The sequence below is a fragment of the Hylobates moloch genome, unplaced genomic scaffold (genome assembly GCF_009828535.3).
Source record: "Hylobates moloch isolate HMO894 unplaced genomic scaffold, HMol_V3 SCAFFOLD_10, whole genome shotgun sequence".
In the NCBI taxonomy this organism is placed as follows: Eukaryota; Metazoa; Chordata; class Mammalia; order Primates; family Hylobatidae; genus Hylobates; species Hylobates moloch.
The window spans coordinates 16074410-16097267 of record NW_026652285.1 but is presented as its reverse complement, the minus strand read 5'-3'; the positions used below and the strand labels follow the sequence as shown (position 1 = coordinate 16097267).

Here is a 22858-nt window from a genome sequence, read left to right as displayed (position 1 = left end):
GAGAAATAAAAATACTTTTAGGGCTTCTCCACCCTCATAAGGCTTATGTTAGGATAACTGGCAGGTAACATTTTTATTCTAAATCACAATCACTTTATCAAACCCCAAAGAATCAATGAGCTTCCTTAATAGATTAAGATAATGTATTACAAGATGCTAACACGTGGTTTATCCTAATACTTGCCTGAGACGTGCTAAATATTGTAATTATGAAGAAAGGGCTATCTCAAATTCCTACTGTTTCTATTTGTGTCTGATGCAACAATAGGAGAATCACTGCTCCAATCAGCAAGCTGCATGGAGGTGTCTTCTTTAACTTCAATAAATATAATTTCTTACATTTCCTGATCTGTCCGTAGCAGTAAAAAAAAAAAAAAAATTTTTGTCAGGTTTTTTCCTTTTTCTTTAAGTGAGGAAAAGTACAGAGGTGGGAGAGCAAAGAATAGGCGAGGGGCAAAGTAATACCCACAAACACACACTTTCCAAACACAGAAGTTTCAAATCTGGCTGCCATGTCTTAGATAACAGTATCTTACAATAATCATTCAGTAGAAAAAAAAAACTGGCTTCTAATTATAAATGAAACTGAAAGGAATTAATATCTAGATGGAAAAAATTTATCTCATTTTGCTAACTGCAAAGATATTTTGCTCCTCCATCTTTTCCAATTTAGTTTTTTCCAAATTCCCTGACCATTATCTACCCTTTGGAACTGATGTCTTCTTCACATGTACACATTTGGTTTGTGCCTTTCCTACTGCTCACCATACGAGGCAATTATACATGCCTCGTCAGTTTATAGCTGACTTCCCTACCAGTCTTGTAAATTTGAAGGCAAAGGTAATGCCTTATATCATCCCTCAGTGTTTGAGAAGCCTCTCAACAAACTTCTGCTGAACTGCCTTCATATCAAGTACTAAGGCAGAAGCAGCAAAATGACACAAATTGCAATGATTCAAACTATGGCAGGGCAAATGTAAAACTAAATGATTAAAAAATAGAATAAATCCCATCCTGGCTAACATGGTGAAACCCCATCTCTACTGAAAAATACAAAAAATTAGCAAGGCGTGGTGGCGGGTGCCTGTAATCCCAGCTACTCGGGAGGCTGAGGCAGAAGAATCACTTGAACTCAGGAAGCGGAGGTTGCAGTGAGCCGAGATTGCGCCACTGCACTCCAGCCTGGGTGACAGAGCAAGATTCCATCTCAAACATAAATAAATAAATGAAATTTAAAAATAGACTAAATCAGGCCAGGTGCACATGGCTCATGCCTGTAATTCCAGCACTTTGGGAGGCTGAGGTGGGAAGACTGCTTGAGCCCATGAGTTTGAGACCAGCCTAGGCAACAAAGTGAGATCCCCATCTCTACAAAAAATAAAAAAAATTAGCTGGGCATGGTGGCGTGAGCATCTGTGATCCCAGGTATATAGGAGGCTGAGGCAGAAGAATCCCACTTGAGCCCAGGAGGTTGAGGCTGGAGTGAGCTGTGTTTGTACCACTGCATTCCAGGCTGGGTGACAGATGGAGATCCTGTCTCAAATAATCAATCAATCAAACAGTACTTTGATTGACACTGAGAAGGTAACACCCAAGGGCAGGAGGGTGGAATTTAGTAGTTGCTTTCTGACTCTGACAAAGTTCAAATCCCAGCTCTGCCATTTCTAGCTGGGGGAGTCTAGACACCTCCCTGAGACTCAGTTTCTTCATCTGTAAAGTGAGAACAATAATAGTACTACTTCCAATGGTTATTGTGATGCCTATTTAGTGCTGAACCCAGTGTCTACAATCACAAATTTGCACAGTCACTTTAAAGAAAAGCCAACTGTATTTAAGGTAAAAATAAGGGTGCAGATGTTAAAATTCAGAAGAAATTATCTTTACTTCTCCAGCCTTATTTTCTGCACTTTACATGGCATCAGCACTGTACTGCCTGTGGGTCCCAGCATATATCATGCTATTTGTAGCCCTGTGCCTTAAGTTCTTGCTTAATAATGTTTCTTTTGACCGGGCACCATGGCTCACGCCTGTAATCCCAACACTTCAGGAGGCTGAGGCAGGCGGATCACTTGAGGTCAGGAGTTCAAGACCAGCCTGGCCAACATGGCGAAACCCTATCTCTACTAAAAATACAAAAATTAGCCAGGTGTGGTGGCCTGTGCCTGTAATCCCAGCTACTTGGGAGGCTGAGGCAGAAGAATCGCTTGAACCCGGGAGGCAGAGGTAGCAGTGAGCCAAGATCGCGCCACTGCACTCCAGCCTGAGCGACAGAACGAGACCATCTCAAATTAAAAAAAAAAAAAAAAAAAAAGAATGCTGCTTTCCCTCCTGCCACTCACCCTAACCCTCTGTTTGCTGACCAATTCCCACTCACTCTTCAAGGCTCAAGTTATAAGTCCTTGCTGGCCTTCTTCCTCTTTCTCAAGGCTTATGTATTTGTGACAACTACACTGTAATCTACTGACCTATTTAATATCAATCTTTCTACTTCTACTGTAAGCTTCCTGAGGTTAGAGACTAACTGGCTGCTGGATCACCAGCAGTGGTATAAATGAGTAAGTAAATAAATACGTCTCAGACACAAAAAAGGTACTAAATAAGTTTTTCAGAAAATTATATCAAACAGTTACATAAAAACGAAGCTGGAACAGAGTATTATCTCTCCCCACCTGTTTCTAAGAACATCCTTTCCCACTTAATAAATGAAGTACTTCCCTCTCTCTTTCAGGAAGTCTAGGGAACCATGGGACCTTTCATTACATTTCAGAGCCACGAGTACCTCACCAGGCTTTACCTTGACAGGAAAATGAGGGGCACTGTGATCAGTAGCTTTGCTGCTCAGATGGGCAAGAAAATGCAGGGCAGTTTATAAAGGTATCTGAAGAGAACTCAGTGCTGAGAAACAAAGGAAGGGAATGTATGAGATCACCTGCACAAAATAGCACTCACTAAATACTTATGATTAACAAGATTCTTAAGGTTTTACTCATGTACATCCAGCCTCTGGCATATTTCAGGTTGAGTAAAGGGGCTCATCAAGAATTACACTTTTTTTTTTTTTTTAATTGGAAATACTTTCCCTACTACTAGGTTTACTGAATGGAAAAACTACAGCTAGGTGTTTTTGTTTTTTTAATGGATTAACAAATAAACATAAAACATGGACATGTGAATAGCTTCAAAAGGCTGGGCACTGCTGCAGACAACACTACAGCAGGCATTAACGGAAAAACAGTAAATCTTAAGCTGCTGAAACCAGGAGTGATTTTTTTTTTTTTTTTGAGATGGAGTTTCCCTCTCGTTGCCCAGGCTGGAGTGCAATGACGTGATCTCAGCTCACCGCAACCTCCGCCTCCCAGGTTCAAACCATTCTGCCTCAGCCTCCCGAGTAGCTGGGATCACAGGCATGTGCCACCACACTCAGCTCATTTTGTATTGTTAGTAGAGACGGGGTTTCTCCACGTTGGTCAGGCTGGTCTCGAACTGCCGACCTTATCTGCCCACCTCAGCCTCCCAAAGTGCTGGGATTACAGGCGTGAGCCACCGCGCCCAGCCACCAGGAGTGATATTTAATGGTGCTACCTAGGAAGGCAGTGCTGCACAGTGTCTTTTTCAGCGTGAGTATAATCTAGAAACTGCTCCCTCTCACTTAAAGCCGGATAGAAAGATGAGAAACCTGAAGATACCTTTTGAGGACCAAAGGCCTTCTCTTTCTCTGGGCTTCCCAGGTACTTACTTGAGTGAAAATTCAAAATGTAAGCTAGTTTAAAGTTTATTTTCTATGCATGCAATTTAATAAATACTAAGTAATATATGCTAAACTAACTAAATTCCTATGAGACTTGCAATGGAACTTCAATGGAACACCTTATACCTGAATTAAGTATTTGGGAATTTAGTACTTCCCAAGGAGGAGTTACACACCATTGGAAAAAAGGAGTGACTGTTTCATATAATGAACTAAGAAAAGCTGCTATTTGGAACAAAATAAACATAATCCTTACTTCACATCATGCAGTAAAATTAATTTCAGACAATTAAAAGATATAAAAATAATACTATAAATAGCTTCAAAACATATAGGTCTAAATTTTTTCAATAAGTAGAATATTTCTATCCTTATTGATGGAAAAGTGAACTAAGAAAAATAATTTTAAAAACTCACACACAAGACTGGATTGATGGCATTAAAATTTTGTAAATGTCTGTATATACAAACGAATGAAATAAAATAAACAAAACAAAATGGCAAATGAAAAACCAGAGGAAAATTTGCAACATAACAGAAAAAGGTTAATATTCTTAGTATATAAAGAATACTTACACATCAATATGAAAACAATAAATAGCCATGAAGAAAGCTGGGCAAAGAACATGAACGATTTACAAAACAAGGAATATATAATAAAACATATAATACTAAATATTTGAAAAAATGTTTAGCCTCTAATTTTTAAAAATGTAAATTAAAACAACAATAAAATACTAGTGATTAAGAGAAGGGGTTGTGAGGTCAGACACCAGGCCTATAATCCTGGACAATTCATTTCACTTATCTGAGTCTGTATTTTCTTGGTAAAATCAAGAGAATAATAATGCTTACCCCACAGGAGTGATGTGAAAATTAAGCAACATGATGCACATAAGATACTCCACACAGTGTCTAGTATACAGTTAGCGTTCAATAAATATCCCTATGATGATGATGCTACTTAAGGCTGTGAGAGTACACTGAAACATTTTTATACAATGCTTATAAACAAAGATTGATTCAGCCTTTCTGCTGGATAATTTGGCAACATGTATCAAAAGTTTTAAAAGTGATCATATCCTTTGGGCTTCTCAAGATATCTGTCTATGCTTAAAAACAGTAGAAGAACTCAAAATAGAAAAGATTGCTAAATATGACTATATCTATTGATCATCCATTGATCCATGTGTCAAATACTTTTTTTTTTTTTTTAAGAGGGAGTTTCACTCTTGTTGCCCAGGCTGGAGTGCTATGGCGAGGTCTTGACTCACTGCAACCTCCGCCTCCCGGGTTCAAGTGATTCTCCTGCCTCAGTAGGAGCAGCTGGGATTACAGGCACCTGCCACCACATCTGGCTAATTTTTGTATATTTAGTAGGCTGGTCTCAAACTCCTGACCTCAGGTGATCTGCCTGCCTCAACCTCCCAAAGTGCTGGGATTACAGGCGTGAGCCACCGCGCCCGGCCCCCATGCGTCAAATACTTTTGAGCTCTGATAATACAAAAATATGCAAATGACGCAGTCCCTGACTTATAGGTTAGTGGGGGAGATAAGTAATAAAACAAGTAGAGTAGAAAGATAAGAGCCACCATGGGTAAGTATAGGGTGCTATGCTGTGCGTAGAAGGAGCACCTACCATGGTCTGAGGGGGTGGAGTCAGGGAAGCTTCCCAGAAGAAGTGACATTTAAGCTGAGACCTGAAGGATGAGTAGGAAATAGGTAGAGAGATGAAGGAAAAGTGTTCCAGGTAAAGGAAACAGCGTGTGCAAAAGCCTAAAGACCAAAGGGAGCATGGGCATGTCAGCTTAACAGTGAGCAGTGTGCAAGGCAGGGACTTGGGAAGAGACAGGGCTGAAGAGGTAAGCAAGGCTGGATCATTTAAGGTCTCACTAGCAATTTGAATTATAGACTTTATTCTAAGAATAATACAAACTGAATTAAAAAGCAAATAGTTTGTAACAAATATAATCGTTAATATTTGTAATACATCGAGGGTACACAAACTGAAAAGAATAGCTCATAAAAAGGAAATACGATTGAAGTGTTGCACAACTCTGTAAGTTAACTAAAAATAATTGGATTGTACACTTATTAAAACAGGTACCTTTCAGAGTTTGTAGATTATACCTCAAAAAATATATCTTTTCAAAAACTTTAATGTAAATGCCTAATAAGCATTTGAAAAATACGTGACCTAACAATAAAATACAAATCAAACCAACTAGGTACTCCCCTTTATCCTAAAAAATTAGTAGTGATTAAAATAAAAATGAAATGAGGCTGGACACATTGGTGTATGCTTATAATCCCAGCTATTCAGAAGGCTGAAGTGGGAGGATTGCTTGAGCCCAGGAGTTCAAGACTAGCCTGGGAAATAACAAGACACCAATTCAAAAATGAAAATGAAATGAGAATATTCAGTGTAAATAAGGTTAGGAAAAATGAGCATTCTTATACTATGCTAGCTGGAATAAACATTAATTGGAATAACTTTTCTAGAAAGTATAAATATATAACAGAAGTCTTTAAAAAAAATTGTTTTTTTTTTGACGGAGTCTCGCTCTGTTACCCAGGCTGGTGTGCAGTGGCACAATCTTGGCTCGCCGCAACCTCTGCCTCCTGGGTTCAAGCAATTCTCCTGCCTCAGCCTCCCAAGTAGCTGGAACGACAGGCATGTACCGCTACACCCAGCTAATTTTTTGTATTTTTAGTAGAGACAGGGTTTCACCATGTTGGCCAGGCTGGTCTCAAACTCCTGACCTTGTGATCCACCCACCTTGGCCTCCCAAAGTGCTGGGATTACAGGTGTGAGCCACCGTGCCTGGCCTTAAAATTGTTTATACCCTATAATCTAGTAATTGAATTTCCTGAAATCTTAATAAATGTTCCAAATGGAGTCAAATATTTATAGCCAATGATGTTCATTGTAATGTAATTTATAATAGAAAAAAAAGGGCTGGGTGTGGTGACTCACATCTGTAATCCCAGCATTTTGGGAGGCTGTCGTGAGAGGATTGCTTGAGCCCAGGAGTTCAAGACCAGCCTGGGAAACAGGATGAGACCCCATAGCTCCAAAATGTAAAATATTTAGCTGGGCATGGTGGTACATATCTATGGTCCCAGCTTTTTGGTGGGGCTGAGACGGAAGGATCACTTGAGCCCAGGAGGTCAAGGCTTTAGTGAGCTGTGATTGCACCACTACTCTCCAGCCTGGGCAACAGAGTGAGACCCTGCCTCAAAAAAAAAAAAAAAATCCGGGGCAGGGGGTTGGAAAAAAACTGAATGCCAACCAATAATGGAATGGAATGGTTAGAATGAGTTAAAACTACTGAATGGAGCTGGGTGTGGTGGCTCACACCTGTAAGCCTGTAACTTCAGCCAGGCGTAGTGGTGCACGTCTGTAGTCCCAGCTACTTGGGAGGCTGAGAAGGGAGAATCGCTTGAACCCAGGAGGGGGAGGTTGCAGTGAGCTGAGATCATGCCACTACACTCCAGTCTGGGCAACAGACTGAGACTCTGTCTCAAAAAACCAAACCAAAACAAACAAACAAAAACTACTGAATGCGGTCATTTAAATGATATGGCAATACATCTGTGATAGATACCAAACTTCTAAAAAAACAAAGATATAAAATTATATATACAGCAGCACTTCAGCTTTATAAAATAAATGACACATGTCTTTTTTTATCTTTTCTGTACTTCTCTGTATTTCTGGATTTCCTACAATAGTCATTTCTAGAGTTTACGAAAATTTCTAAAGCTGTCTTCAAAAAATTCAAAGGCATCGCTTTTTTTTTCTCTGTCACTGGTGCCTAAATAAGGAAAAGCATCACTTGTGTTTATACTTAATAGAAATCAATTTCATATCTGCCTTGGCTTTATTTTCTCAAGCTAGGGAGAGAGGTGTGCCATATTTAATCCATATGTATATATAACTCAATAATATTTATTCAGCATCAAGAAATAAGATGTATATGTAAATTGATTTACCCATTAATTAGAATGTGCACCTTAAATGTCAAAACTTTGGTGAAACTTAGATGGACATCTATCTAAAAATATACCACACTCAATCCTGATTTCTTAAATCAAGATTTAAAACAAGAGTAAGCCTTCTTATGATGATTCAGAATCATCATTAGGAACATATAATAGTAGCTCTCAGGAACTACTGGGTCCTAGCGGGCTATCTGTCCCTATATTACTTAGGGACGAATTGCTCAATTTTTTTTTATTATGCCAGCTACTTGTGGGTTTTTTTTTTCCTTTTCCCTTGTGGCAAAACTAACAGCTATCCTTTCCCAGCACTACAGGGAACCTGCCTTTAGCAGCATCTGTAATTTTCCATTCTTATGTTGCTTTTGGTAATCTAAGAATAAGGAAACTTAATATCCAAATTTATAAGATTTATGTATAAAGTAAGAGTTAATAGGCTTCAAACAAAGCTATCACCTAAAATGATTTGCACAAACTTAGATGATTCTGTTCTAGGTAGTCAAGGTTGCAATATAAATGATCTCCAAAGAGAGTGTGAGTTCTTGATTGTGCCTCATATCTTGCACCTTTACTCAACTGGCAGTCAAGTCTCAGGAACAGAAACCACATATGCTGTTTCTCTTATCACATCATGGAAAGAGATATAAACCAGGAGCCAAGGAACTTACTTCTATGCAGTTATTACACCCACAAGTTTTGTCACTTTCAGCCAAGTCTTTAAACTGTGGTACCTGTCCTGCATAACTTTTGGGGCTGCTTGAGAATTAAATTAGATCACAAACACACACACACCAGAAACCACTCTGAAAAGTATAGGGCACTACAGAAAACTAAAATATTATTATAGCATTGTACTGTGTTTATTTAACCCTGGATCAATATAGGTATCAATTCAGAAAATTCACACCAGATTGGGGATTGGTGGGAGAATGGGGAGGAGATGATGGTCAAAGGGTACAAAGTTTCCATTAGACAGGAGGAGTAAGTTATGAAGAGCTATTGTACAATATGGTTTGTATAGTCAATAATAATATATCGTAGACTTGAAAATTGTAGCCGGTCACAGTGGCTCATGCCTATAATCCCAATTCTTTAGGAGGCTGAAACAGGAGGATCCCTTGAGGCCAGGGGTTCAAGACCAGCCTGGGCAGCAAGACCCCAAGCAAGTCCCCATCTCTACAAAGAAAAAAAATTAAAATTAGCTGGGCAGTCCCAGATACTCAGGGGGCTGAGGTAGGAGCATCACTTGAGCCCAGGAACTTGAGGCTGCAGTAAGCTATGATTGTGCCCCTGCACTCCAGCCTGTGCTACAGTGAGACCCCATCTAAAAAAAAAAAAAAAAAAAAAAAAAAAAAAGAAAGAAAATTGCTGTGAGTACATTTTAAATGTTTTCACCACAAAAAAAGCTAACTAGGTGAAGTGATACAAGTTAATTAGCCTGACTTAATTATTCCATAATGTACACATATATCAAAACATCGTGTTGTATATTATGTTTTGTCCATTAAAAATTAATACATTTTTTAAAATAAAAGTTTAAAAAAAGAAAATTTATACCAGAAAGAATCGAAAGAGACAGAGATGATTCTTATATTGCCCTCTAATAATCAGGAAACATCTATTATCTAGTTAGAACAGTATCTATCCTAAGAGTTGGCATCTCTGATCCCTCCCCGCAAATCTAATCAGTTCCCAAGTATTTTCCACAACCCCTCACATCTGTCTCTTTCTTTCCTTTACCACATCAAAATCCCAGTTTGGGCATTTATTACTTCACAGCTGGGCAGCCTCTCACTGGCTCCACTCATGGCCTCTCTTTCTCAAAGCCCTCTGGCTCATATCTACTAGATCAATTTTCTTAAAATAGGCCAGGTGTGGTGGCTCATGCCTGTAATCCCAGCACTTTGGGAGGCCAAGGTGGGCAGATGGCTTGGGCCCAGGAGTTCGAGACCAGCCAGGGCAACATGGCGAAACCTCATCTCTACAAAAAAAACAAAAACAAAAACAAAAATTAGCCAGGTGTGATGATGCGTGCCTGTAGTCCCAGCTACTGGGGAAGCTGAGGTGTGAGGATCGCTTGAGCCCAAGAGGTGGAGGTCGCAGTGAGCCGAGATTGTGCTGCTGCACTCCAGCCTGAATGGCAGAGTGAGACCCTGTCTCAAAAAAAAAAAAAAATCTTAAAATACCACTGTGATCATATCTACTCAAAACCTCAGCAGACTCTCCATTACCTTCTCCATCAATTCAGACTGCAAACTCCCAAGCTCAGTAGTCCCTGTGCAGCCCTAGCTGCCTCCTCGCCTTTATCTCTTACTACTCCCATACAAATCCTTCCTCAAACTGGTCTATTTAATTCCTTCAGATATGCCCTGTACTCTTCTGCCTCTAAGTTTTGGTGTACACAATTTCTCTTCACTTGCAATACTCTCTTCTTCACAGCTTGTCTCTTGGCCTATAGAAATTCAATCCATCCTTCAAGAACTAGTTCGAGAGCCACCTACTAGGCATACTTTTTGATCACCAAGAAGGAAAAGATGGCAGATTCTAAAGTTAGACACATCTGGGTTTGAATTATAACTCCAGTCACTTACTGGCTGAGTGACACTGCGCATATTCCTTAATAACTCTGCCTCAGCTTCATCTTTAAGATGGGGATAAGAGCAACTTCCCTAAGGCATATTGTGTAAAGTAAATGAATTAATTCATGTAAAGCACTTAACAGGATGCCTGGCATAGATGAGGACCCAAGAAATGTTAGATATTGTTATACTGTTATTATTAACATTGCCATTAGTGAACTTATCTTAATCTGAATTCAGACAATACTTATGGCCATCACAAACTCTTCACGTACCTACAGTATCATTCCCCTCCTTCTTCTTTTCCCTCTTACCTCATGTTTGTTCTTCCTCCAATGCCCCAGCCCCCCAGATTGCAAGATCCTGATGAACAGGTCAATTTCTTATACATCTTAGTATCTACAATGGTCACTCACACCTAGCATATTGTTTAATGCCTAATGAAACAACACTAAAGAGCTGGCAGTATTAAAATGCCCTGCATCCTATAGTGCAAAAGTATTAACAGAGTGCTTAAAGTGATTAATTAAAAAATGTAAATTTCCAGCCTCACAGAATTAAATCTCTTCTTTCATTGTCCTCTAGGTTCTTTTTGCTCTGTATTTTAAAACAAACAACCCAACCTATTCATATAGCAAGAGATAGAACAGCAAAATATATGGAGGTCAGACAGCAGCCAAATGCTAGAGTACAAGGACCTCGAAACAACTCAGCTGAACACAATTCTGGATAAAGTCCAATAGGAAGACAATTTAAAGGGAAAGGAAGCTGGCTTATCACTTATGCTAATGACGTTGATTGTTACACCAGCCTTAGGATTCCTTTACATACAGGGCCAAGTATAAACAACTGAAATAACCAGGCTAGTAGATATAGAAATATTAGTGATTTTGCTCAACAACTGAGCTTATTACATGATCAATTTAATTACCTATGTCAAAAGTGACTATTAACATACCTCAAGATTCTAAAGTAACTCAAGTTTTGGCTAATGAAGTCATATCAAATGTACACGGTCTTACTGTATACTAATCATTCACTTCAAGTAAATTAGTATGACGACAACTTGATATACATATATTATCATAGCATAAACTATTTTCAACAATGCCCAAGGAAAATAAATGTTACTATAGTACTGATTTCTAGTTTATTTGCATGACTCTACTAACTTTCAATCGATTTCTTCAAAATCAGGCCTAGTAACCACAAACCAAAGAGTTTACTAGTGGAGTGAATTAAGAAGGTTTGATGGTATGTTAATGACTTTCCAAAAACTAGCATAAAGTACTACACATAAGAATAAATTATATTAAAGTTTTATTCCTATGATACTTGTCTTCAGATGACCCTAAAATGTTTTACCAGCTTTGAAGTATAAGTATTCTCAAATCACAAAATCTTAGATTAGAAATAGTCTTATAAGTCCCCCACTGCAGGAATTCTTTATACCACCTCCCAGGCAAAATGTTCTCCAGCCTTTGCTTGAATATTTCCAGCAATGTGCCCTCACTATTTTGCAAGGCAGTGCACTCCACTGTTACAAATTCTTCCTTACAATCACTGGAAATCTGCCTCCCTGAACCAAGAATACCAGTTCTGCTCTCTGAAACAACACAAGATATGTTAACCTTTGAAATAAAATCACTTATTAAGATATAGTTGTCAATTTGATCACACAAAATGCAATTAAAGCTCAGAAAAGAAGAAACCACAACCATACACAACAAAACTTTGAAATTCAGGAAATTATACCGAAATGACAAGCCAGCAAATTTCAGGATATCAAAGTTCACACCTCAGTTAACATAAATATTAAGAGTAACCTGATTGATTTTTTTACAGTGGAAAGTGGTACAGTGTTTATTAAATACCTTTTTTGCAACCTGATACTACTAAATCCACCAACACCGTTTTTAAAGTTATAGTTCTGTAGGAAGTTCAAGGTGGTTTTCCCAGTTGCTCACATTTTCATTCAGTCTATTTCTCTCTAAAACATCTGGATGTTTGTTTTTTAAAGCCCATTTGCCCCACTGGTGCAATATATTGTTTTTAAAAACAAATATTTTCAAAAACGGAGGCCAAGAGAATGGAGTGTAAAAGAATGAGGGTGGGGCGAGGAGAGAAGGCAAAGACGGGCCTAGCGGGGAAAGGCTGGTTACTGGGTATTTTCCTTCTGAGAGCATGCTTTATTGGCATAGGCATCTGAGGTAACGAGCCATACAAACACGACCTTAGAACAAGAATGATCATGAGCAATGAGTGTAAGGCATAAATATCTGTAAGACGGAAATAATTTGGCACTGATCACCAAGCAGCACCAGATGCTTCGGGACCTCATAAAGGAAAGGTAAGAGGTCCAGGAAACAGAGATCATTGCCACCCTTTGGGGTGGGGGGCAGGCGGGAGAAACCAAGGAATAACTACCGTTGGGCACCAAAGCCTGAACAGTACAGAGCAAAAGAAAGCCATCAAGTGACTAGGGGAAGGTACACACCCTGGCGAGTCCAAAGAAGGGTGTGCAGTGTGCAAATACTGAACAGGTCTATGAAATGGTGTGGGTAAGAGATGTGGGTGTGGGTAAGGGGCAACGCAGGAGGCTCACGGTCCCCTCCCTGCAGCAGAGCAACAGAAGGTAAAAGAAGGGGGAGGGTGAAAAGCAAGAATGACTCATTACCAAAAGGAAGTGCTCAGGCCATAGGGAGGCATGCCACAGGGGATTTCAGGGCGAGGATTGTGAGGAGCTAGGTGCTCAGGCTGATGGGGGCAAAAATCAACGTCTTGTAGTTCCTGCTGCTAGTCTTTAAGATGGGGGTGTGGGGGGTTCGCGGCAGCCGAGTGCCAAGGCCTGGGAAGCGGCGCGGCGCGTGCGCAGTGGCCTTCGGCGGGACCCGCTGAGGCAAAGCGGAGCCGCAGTGACAGAAGCAAGAGGAGCGGCCGCCAGGAAGGACTCACCGAGGCGCAGGGGCTGGAGGTGGTGCTGGGGGTAGGTGACCGCTGGACCGTGACCAAAGCCATCTAGGCGCTGCTGGGTTGTTCCGGGCAGGGCATTCTTGTCCTGAGTGTGGGGGGCGGGAGGGTGACGGAGCCGGGATGGGGAAAGGGGTGCGGGGTGGGGGTGACGGGAACGGGGAGGAGGAGGAGGCCGCGGGAACGGCCGCAGACTCCGCACCCACCACCAGACTCTCGCCGACTGACGCGCCGAACGGGCGGCGGGCGGGCGGTTAGGCAGCTGCGGGGCACAATGAGCGCTCCCAGTGCGCAGGCGCCACCTGTCAGCTACCGCCTCTCCCCTTGGCGCGCGCCGCCGCCTGGTCGTAACCCTTGAGTTGCCGGAAGCCGGCCGAGTGCGTGCGCCTCGGGCCGCCGCACCCTCATGGGTTTCCTCCTTCGCGCTGGAATCGCGCGGTTTGCCAGCGCTGGGTGCTGTGGAGTGGAGTGGGGAAAGGGGCCGAAGGGAGCCAGCCGGGTGAGGGGTCCCAGGGCGGGGGGCCGCTGGAGTCTTCACTTCTGAGAGACAACCATTTTATGAGGTGGGGCGGCGCACAGCTTAACCAACCTTAAAAAAAAAAAGCAGCTGAGATGAAAATCCTGAAGCAAACACGTTTTCTATTGGGAAAGGGCTCCGCGGAGTTTCAAACCCTCTCACTTGGCGCAGACAGGACTGGGCTAGACCAGTTTACTCCCTTCACTCCGGCTCTCGGGGGCTTTTTCTCAACTTTCCCACCCTTCCGTCCATGTTTTATGATGAGACTTCTGGAAAGAAAACCATTTTCCGTTTGATACCCTGGAAAGGTTTGTGGTACCCTCATGCTTCATCTATTGCCTGTCTAAAGACTTACTCATTATTCCTGAGGAGAAGAGAAGCTGAGCGCGCCTGGGAGTCCGAGGAAGCCGGGCTTGCTGAGTTGTGAGGGTCCAGCCTGCTATTGACCTCTCACTTGCCTCCTGCTGTGAAGACATTCTTTTAATTAAACAGGATTTGCTCGTTAAGCTTTCTTCTCCTTCGTCTCTAAATGTCATTCTTTCATAGACCTATGTAAAAATGTAGATTAAAAGATATTTTAAGGGAATGGTTTTCTCAGGGATAAATTGTCTGCAGAACATAAGCAAACAATGTAATGGAAAATCAAGATTAAAAAGGAAAAAAATTGCACAATGCAAATATCACTGATTATTTACACAAAGAAAGAGAGTTGACAAGGCTATTGCTCAGCTTGAGTGGATGAGCTGGTAAATACCACCGTACGTATCAAAGCTGTAGAAAACACACACACTCGGGAGTTTGCAGTTATTAAAACCCACCCCCTCCTGTTTGTCATTCAAACACTCTTGGATCTCATTGCTTCTTTTAAACTGACAGGGCTGTCATGAGCTCTTTCTGGCTGCTGTACGGTTAAACGCCACAAGAGTCCTCTGTGCTGAGCCTTTGTTCTCTCCCTGGGGCCCTGTGGTTGAAATAATTAGCAGGGAGGTTCCATCAAGAATCAGACACTGAGGGTCCCTGTACTGTACAGTCCTATGTAGAGTGTAGTGCAGAAGCCAGCTGGTAGGCTTTTGCCCCCTGGTGGTGATCAGGAGTGCCTGTGAGACAAAATTAAACAAAGATGTATGGTTCACAGATTAAACAATCTGACTGTGTTTTTCCCAGAGCTCCGTAGTAAACAGGAAAAGAGAAGGCAAGGTTCAGAAGTAAGAACTTTGAACCAATGCATGGGAGACCAAAGAGGAAACTAGATACATAGCCAAGAAATACACATAGCTAGAAGCTGAATGAACTCAAATAAATGAAATATATGTGCTTTATGAACCAAAGTATCAGGCCGGGCGCAGTGGCTCACGCTTGTAATCCCAGCACTTTGGGAGGCCGAGGCGGGCGGATCACCAGGTCAGGAGATCGAGACCACGGTGAAACCCCGTCTCTACTAAAAATACAAAAAAATTAGCCGGGCGTGGTGGCGGGCGCCTGTAGTCCCAGCTACTCGGAGAGGCTGAGGCAGGAGAATTGCTTGAACCCGGGAGGCGGAGCTTGCAGTGAGCTGAGATTGCGCCACTGCACTCCAGCCTGGGCCACAGAGCGAGACTCCATCTCAAAAAAAAAAAATAAATAAAATAAAATAAAATAAAAAACAAAGTATCATTCTAGAAAAAGTAATATTCAAATCTGTGGGTCTTAGTACTTGTATGTTGATTCTCTGACTCAGGGAGGGCAACAATGATGATCTACTTTTTCATGGTAACATACTCTTCAGAAATTCTTTTGGAAGATGAAAAGCTTAAGTCCATTAACCTTGCAGTGAGAAAGAGCACTACCATAGGAATCAGAAGACCTGGTTTCTAGTTCCAGCTCTAAAACCTTATTATGGCTTGAACTTTTTGAGCTTCAATTCCTTTATTTCTACAATGGAACCCTAACTGACAGGATTCTTGAGATAATGTATAGTAAAATGCAGAATAAACTGTAAAACCCTCTATGCAATTAAGATAACTTTTTTTTTTTTTTTTTTTTTTTTTTGAGACGGAGTCTCCCTTTTCTGCCCAGGCTGGAGTGCAGTGGTGCAATCTTGGCTCACTGCAACCTCCGCCTCCCGGGTTCAAGCAATTCTCCTGCCTCAGCCTCCCGAGTAGCTGGGATTACAGGGGCCTGCCACCACACCCGGCTAATTTATGTATTTTTAGTAGAGACGGGGTTTCACCATATTGGCCAGGCTGGTCTCGAACTCCTGTCCTTAAGTGATCTGCCCACCTTGGCCTCCCAAAATTCTAGGATTACAGATGTGAACCACTGTGCCCGGCTTTTTTTTTTTTTTTTTTTGACACGGAGTTTTTGCTCTTGTTGCCCAGGCTGGAGTGCAATGGCACGATCTCAGCTCACTGCAACCTCCACCTCCCAGGTTCAAGCTATTCTCCTGTCTCAGCCTCCTGAGTAGCTGGGAGTACAGGCATGTGCCACCACGCCCGGCTAATTTTATGTCTTTTTAGTAGAGACGGGGGTTTCACCATGTTGGTCAGGCTGGTCTCAAACTCCTGACCTCATATGATCCACCTGCTTTGGCCTCACAAAGTGCTGTGATTACAGGTGTGAGCCCCCGCACCAGGCCATCATTGTTTTTCGTAATAGTAGAAGTAGATTAGGGGTCAAGACATGTTTCATCTGTAGGTAAGTGTGGAACATTTTTGTTCCACATATCTAAGGTGATAAAATCCTGATCAAAAGTGAATTATGAGATGCCAAAATTCACATTGTTTGTATCAGGAAGTTAATTTATTAATTTTCAGGGGAAATATCTCTTCCTGGTATATACCTTTTAAGGAAAGTAAGATTTGGAACTTATTGGTGCATGTTCATTAATTTATTTACTAATAATTGAGAAAATATTTATTGAATGTGTATCATATACTAGACACTGCTTTAAGAACAAGACAAATGTTTATCTACCTCTTAGGGGCTCAAAGCCAATTAATAGGGGAAAACACATCAACAAATAATTAGAGCATAGTTTAGTGGTACCATGGCTTCTGTCACCTCTGCTAGGTGCTAAAGGAGGTATGTAGAAATATAAGAGAAGTCTATATACGTACAAAGTTCTATAGAAACAAAGGAGAGAAGGTCTGGACAAATGTGCTCTTTATGATATTGGCTTTCAGGCTTTGTCTGCAGATCCCAGTACAGTCACTTTGTGAACAGAGCTGGACCACAGTAAGCATTTGATGAAATCTATGCTCCGTGCCCCATTTATACCTAATTTCCCTAGGCTCCACCCTGGTTCCTGCTAGGTCTTCTGGTGAACTGAGAGAGGAGATATTTTCTAATAGAGTGAAGATCCTAGGATCCTCTTACTATTCTAGCTGAATTTGAGGAGAGAGAGGCCAAGAGCAGGATTCCCAAAAGAGGGAGCCAAAGAGACAAAAGTCCTCCTAGTTCTATTTATAGCACTTTCACTCTTCCCACCTATGATGCTGGAGGCCTGGTTGTACCACTGGAGTCCATTTAGCCCTTAACTTGTATCAATATTTCTTCCAGGGTGAAATTATAGGGGAGCTTGAAATCTCTGAGGTTAGCTGGTTCTTAAGCTTTGAGAACCTGATGAAAACTATTGACCTTCTCTCCAGAAAAATATACTTGCATATTTCTCATACCTACTAAAACCTATCAAGGAACCAAGGTGAAGAATCCTGATCTAAATGTTAAAGGGGTGGTTCTCTACCTTTTTTTTCCACATCATGACATCCATAGAAATAATATTTGTGCAGCACACTGGGATAAATTAAAGGGGAATTGGAGGCAACTAATTACATGGGGCTTGGTGAAAAAAATTGTTTTCTTTATATTACTTACTTTTAATGAGAAAAATAAACATATTAAGGATGACACTAAATATTGAATTTGTATACATTTCCAAACAAAGTTGTCTAGAAATTTAATGAAAAACCTGAGATTGCTTCTATAAACCTAACATTTTTTATACAGGATTTTATGATTGAAATGACTGCATGCAGTTCTTGAACGAGACAGTTTAACAGTGATCTCTTCAAATTCTTGGTAGTCATTATTGATGAGAACTTAGTTTATACAAGTAGGTGATAAAAAAACTTTTAAACAATTTTCACAACAATTCAAAATTTAAAAGTATAAATTATAATTGATAATATATCCACATTACAACAGGGTATTTCCTCATTACATTTGCCAATGGGAATTTCCCCATCTACCCAAACACTTTTCATGTCAAGCATCTATTGCAAAATATGGATAAAGGTCTAATTTGCAGAGTATGATTGTGTTATTAGATCAATAATTCTGCATCTAACTTGAACATAATTAAAAGGGCACATCAGGTATAAACAAAAGGAAGAATGCTACATATATATAAAAAGAGAGATTGTGAGCTGAGTTCATCAGGAGTACCTAGCAGGCCTCCCTGCATTTCCTGGCCTTATCTGAGGCTGTAAGTCCTGCTCTTTTGGTACCTGGAACATCCTCCAAAGGTCAGTGTTTATGATAGGCAGCAACGTGTACTACAATTGTCTTGTGAAAGTGATGACTTGGTGGTAGAATACTCCTTGGCTTTGCTTGGCAAGAACTTCACTGTGCTGTCCACCAGTGGAACCATGGGCATACTAGGGTGGGTATTCACACCCTGATTTTGGGGGTCTGCGGAGAATCTCTAGATCACACTGCTTCTTGCCAGGAGTGAATTACCTAGATTTATCAACCACTCCAGTTCTTTTAAGTAATTCCTCAGACTGAATAGATCCCTATCTTGCAATATATCTATAACTCATTCATTGCATACCAAATGAAGTATTTCACTTAAAAGATTATGGCTTATACAGCTAAGCTTAAGGGAGAACAAAAAAAAAAAGTGAGTCAAAAAAAGACAAAAGAAATCATGGTCCTATCCTTGATAATCCAATCCCTTATATTTGAAACAACTTGGGCATAATTGTAAGTATAAATTAATGTAGCACAGATATATAAGAGCTGAGAGCAATTGCAGTATTATTGAGTCATGTGTTGTTTTCACTTGGTTGTATTTTTTCTTAAGTTTTATAAAAACTTTAACTTTTACTAACTTCATTTGACTGTGTCCTGACAGGAGACAGAAAGAACACCAGCTTGGGTGGGGTGTGGTGCCTTATGCCTGTAATTCCAGTACTTTGGGAGGCTGAGGCAGGAGGAGTGCATAAGGCTAGGAATTTGAGAGCGGCCTAGGCAACATAGTAAGACCTCATCTCTCCAAAAAATACCAAAATTAGCCAGGTGTGGTGGTACACACCTGCAGTCCTAGCTACTTAGGGGGCTGAGGTGGGAGGATTGCTTGAGCCCAGGAGGTTGAGGTTGCAGTGAGCTATTACTGTGCCATTATACTCCAGCCTGGGTGACAGAGCAAGACCTTGTCTCAAAAAAACAGAAACTCTACCAGTTATTTGCCAAGAAATTTTAACAAAGAATTAATAACTAGATATAAAGTTGTTAAGTAGATAACTAAAAAAGTAAAAAGAGAAATATAAAGTATCACAATGGTGAGTAATTCCTCCCACCTTAAGGGCTAGAAAACAAAAAAAACAAAACAAAACAAAACAAAAAGAAATGAAGCAAAGGGAAAAATTTAGAAATTTAGAGGATTGGCCCCACAGAGCTAAAACTAAGGTCTCTGAAGAGAAAGTGCTGCTCAGCTGGTGTTAGTGCCTCTGAGATTAGAGGAGGGTCTTCATGGCAGCCAGGGTTCTGGGACACAGACTTCTGAAGCAGGAGCACTGACTGGCTGGTGGTGGTGCCTTAGAGTAATGAAAATTATAGAACTATAGAAAAACTACTACAAACTGGATTCAGCTGTTGCTACAAAAAGGAAATGCTGCTACCAGGATGAAGAAGCATTACTAGGTGAAGCACACAGGAACCAAAAGCCACAAGAAGCAGTCAGGGAAAATGTGGCATGTATACACCATGGAATACTATGCAGCCATAAAAAAGGATGAGTTCATGTCCTTTGTAGGGACATGGATGAAGCTGGAAACCATCATTCTGAGCAAACGATCGCAAGGACAAAAAACCAAACACCGCATGTTCTCACTCATAGGTGGGAATTGAACAATGAGAACACTTGGACACAGGAAGGGGAACATCGCACACTGGGGCCTGTCGTGGGGTGGGGGGAGAGGGGAGGGATAGCATTAGGAGATATACCTAATGTAAATGATGAGTTAATGGGTGCAGCACACCAACATGGCACATGTATACATATGTAACAAACCTGCATGTTGTGAACATGTGCCCTAGAACTTAAAGTATAATAATAAAAAAAAAAGAAGCAATCAGGGGATAGACAAGAAGGAGCAAGTGTCTTGTCTTTCCTTCAGGTGTGGGATGTCCCTCTGGTGCCCCCAGTTAGCATAGTATAACAAAGCCAGCTGGCAAGGCAAAGAAATGTGATTTTCAGGGTCTCAGCTTTAGCAACAAAGAAGAGTAAAAATGGATGAATTTGGAGATGAGACAATAATTTAATAACTGGTACTTGATTGATATGGAAATTGATGCCAGAATGGAATTTATTTCCCATCCTCTGGTTTGCATATATCTCTTAAAGACAGTTAAAGATCTTGCTACTTCCTGCTCCTCAGATACAATCAGCATACTTTCATCAATGTAATGCTGACTGGGAAGTCAAGATGCTCAATATCTCTGTAGACTATATTATGGCAGAGAGCTAGAGAAATGATATAGCCCTGAGGCAAGACTGTGAAGGGATATTGTTGGCCCTGCCAAGTAAAACCAAACTGCTTCAGGTGTTTCTTGCCAGTTTATATGGAGAAATAGGCATTTTATGGGACAATAGCTACATACCAGGTGCCAAGGGCTGTGTTGATTTGCTCCAATAAAGATACTACGTATGGAAGAGGAGGTGCAAGTGGAGGCATAATCTGATAAAATTTACAGTAATCCACAGTCATTCTCCAAGATCCATCCACCTTCTTTTTCACAGGCCAAACAGGCAAGTTAAATTGGTGTGAGGTAGCTTTCATCACTCTTGCTTCATTTTTCTTTTTTTTTTGAGACAGAGTTTCTGTCGCCCAGGCTAGAGTGCAGTGGCGCGATCTCGGCTCACTGCAACCTCTGCCTCCCAGCTTCAAGTGATTCTCCCACCTCAGCCTCCCAAGTAGCTGGGATTACAGGCATGTGCCACCACGCCCAGCTAAGTTTCATAGTTTTAGTACAGACGGGGTTTCACCATGTTGACCAGGCTGGTCTCAAACTCCTGACCTCAGGTGATCCACCCGCCTTGGCCTCCTAAAGTGCTAGGATTACAGACGTGAGACACTGTGCCCAGCCTCACTTCTGCTTCTTTCAGATCTTTACTGGTTTCATTAATCTCTGTAATCCCCCATCCTCCCAACCCCAAGGAAGCAATATTTTTGTTTACTGTCCTGGTGTGTTTGAAGGGGGTTTGAGGGGAGGTTTTCAAAGCCTTCTACTTGGCCCTTCCTACTATAATAGTCCTTATTCCAGAGTCAGAGAACAGATATAGAGCTCCTGCCAGTTACCAGTATCTCTGTTCTAATTATATATTCAGGGACTGATGAAATCACCACAGGGTGGTTCTATAGCCCTACTAAACCACTGTGATTCAAACTTGAGTTAAGACTCCATCTGGCCACCGCAAACCCCCACTTAACCTTATGGACTGAAGTGGTATTTTGGATCCCCAGGATTAACATCAGTTTAGAATCAGTGTTTAGATATCTCTGAAAAACCTGGATATTCCTTTTCCCTAACACAAAACCATTTTAGGAAATGGCCATCAATCTCCGTGGAAAAGACTTAGAGGAAGATTTTTCAGTATATACTAGTGGCAATGCTACAGAGCTCTTTCTCAAAGGCACCCACCTTTCAATTAAGGAACTGGGTGAGAGGTTGGAATTCTCCATTGTGGTGACTAAAATTATATTTTTGGCCCTCATACAGGCAGACCTTGGAGATATTTTGGGTTTGGTTCCAGACCACTACAATAAAGAGAACATCACAATAAAGTGGTCACATGAAGTTTTGGTTTCCCAATGCATATATAAAAGTTATATTTATACTATAGTCTATTAAGTGTGCAGTAGCATTATGTCTAAAAAATGTGCATATCTTAATTTAAAAATACTTTTTTTGCTAAAAAATGCTAACAATCATACGAGCCTTTATCCACTCAAAATCTTTTTGCTGATGGAGAATCTTGCCTCGATGTTGATAGCTGATAACTGATCAGAGTGCTGGTTGCTGAAGGCTAGTGTGGCTGTGAAAATATCTTAAATTAAGACAATCGAGTTTGCCACATTGATTGACTCTTCCTGTCTTGAATAATTTCTCTGTAACGTTCGATGCTGTTTGATAACTTTTTACCCACAGTGCAACTTCTTTCAAAATTAGAGTCAGTCCTGTCATATCCTACCACTGCTTCAACAACTAAGGTTATGTAGTATTCTAAATCCTTTGTTGTCATTTCAATGATGTTCACAGTGTCTTCACCAGGAGTGATTCCACCTCAAGAAACTGCTTTCTTTGCCCATCTATAAGAAGACACTCCTCATTCATTCAAGTTTTATCATGAGATTGCAGCAATTCAGTCACATCTTCAGGCCTCACTTCTAATTCTAGGTCTCTTGCTAGTTCCATTACATCTGCAGTTACTTCTTCCACTGAAGTCCTGGGGCCCTCAAAGTCATCCATGAGGGTTGGAATCAACTTCTTCCAAACTCTGTTAATGCTGATATTTTGACTTCCTTCCATGAATCACAAATGTTCTTAATGACATCTAGAATGGTGAATCCTTTCAAGAAGGTTTTCAATTTACTTTGCCCAAATCCATCAGAATAATCACTATCTATGGAAGCTATAGCCTTATGAAATGTATTTCTTAAATAAGACTTGAAAGTTGAAATTGGTCTTTGATCCATGGGCTGCAGAATGGATTCTGTATTGGCAGGCATGGGAACAACATTAATTACCTTGTACATTTCCATCAGAGCTCTTAGGTGACCA

At 40.9% G+C, this 22858-nt stretch overlaps 2 protein-coding genes across 8 annotated transcripts in view; one reads left to right on the top strand and one right to left on the bottom strand.

The window, feature by feature from the left end:
- The window catches only part of SSH2 (slingshot protein phosphatase 2), a 313558-nt gene extending 299959 nt beyond the window's left edge, over window positions 1-13599 (bottom strand). For 2 of the 6 annotated variants that reach the window (XM_058444977.1, XM_032163114.2), the window contains exon 1: window positions 13285-13599. In XM_058444977.1, coding sequence (XP_058300960.1) covers window positions 13285-13347 — 63 coding nt within the window. In that variant the 5' untranslated portion in view covers window positions 13348-13599. The remainder of the gene's footprint in view (window positions 1-13284) is intronic. The other 4 variants (XM_058444971.1, XM_032163109.2, XM_032163112.2 and 1 more) reach the window with 4 other exon arrangements.
- The window catches only part of EFCAB5 (EF-hand calcium binding domain 5), a 153332-nt gene continuing 143619 nt past the window's right edge, over window positions 13146-22858 (top strand). The window contains exon 1 of one of the 2 annotated variants that reach the window (XM_058444970.1): window positions 13146-13315. The gene's annotated coding sequence lies outside the window, so the exon portion shown is untranslated. The remainder of the gene's footprint in view (window positions 13316-22858) is intronic. The other variant, XM_058444962.1, reaches the window with a different exon arrangement.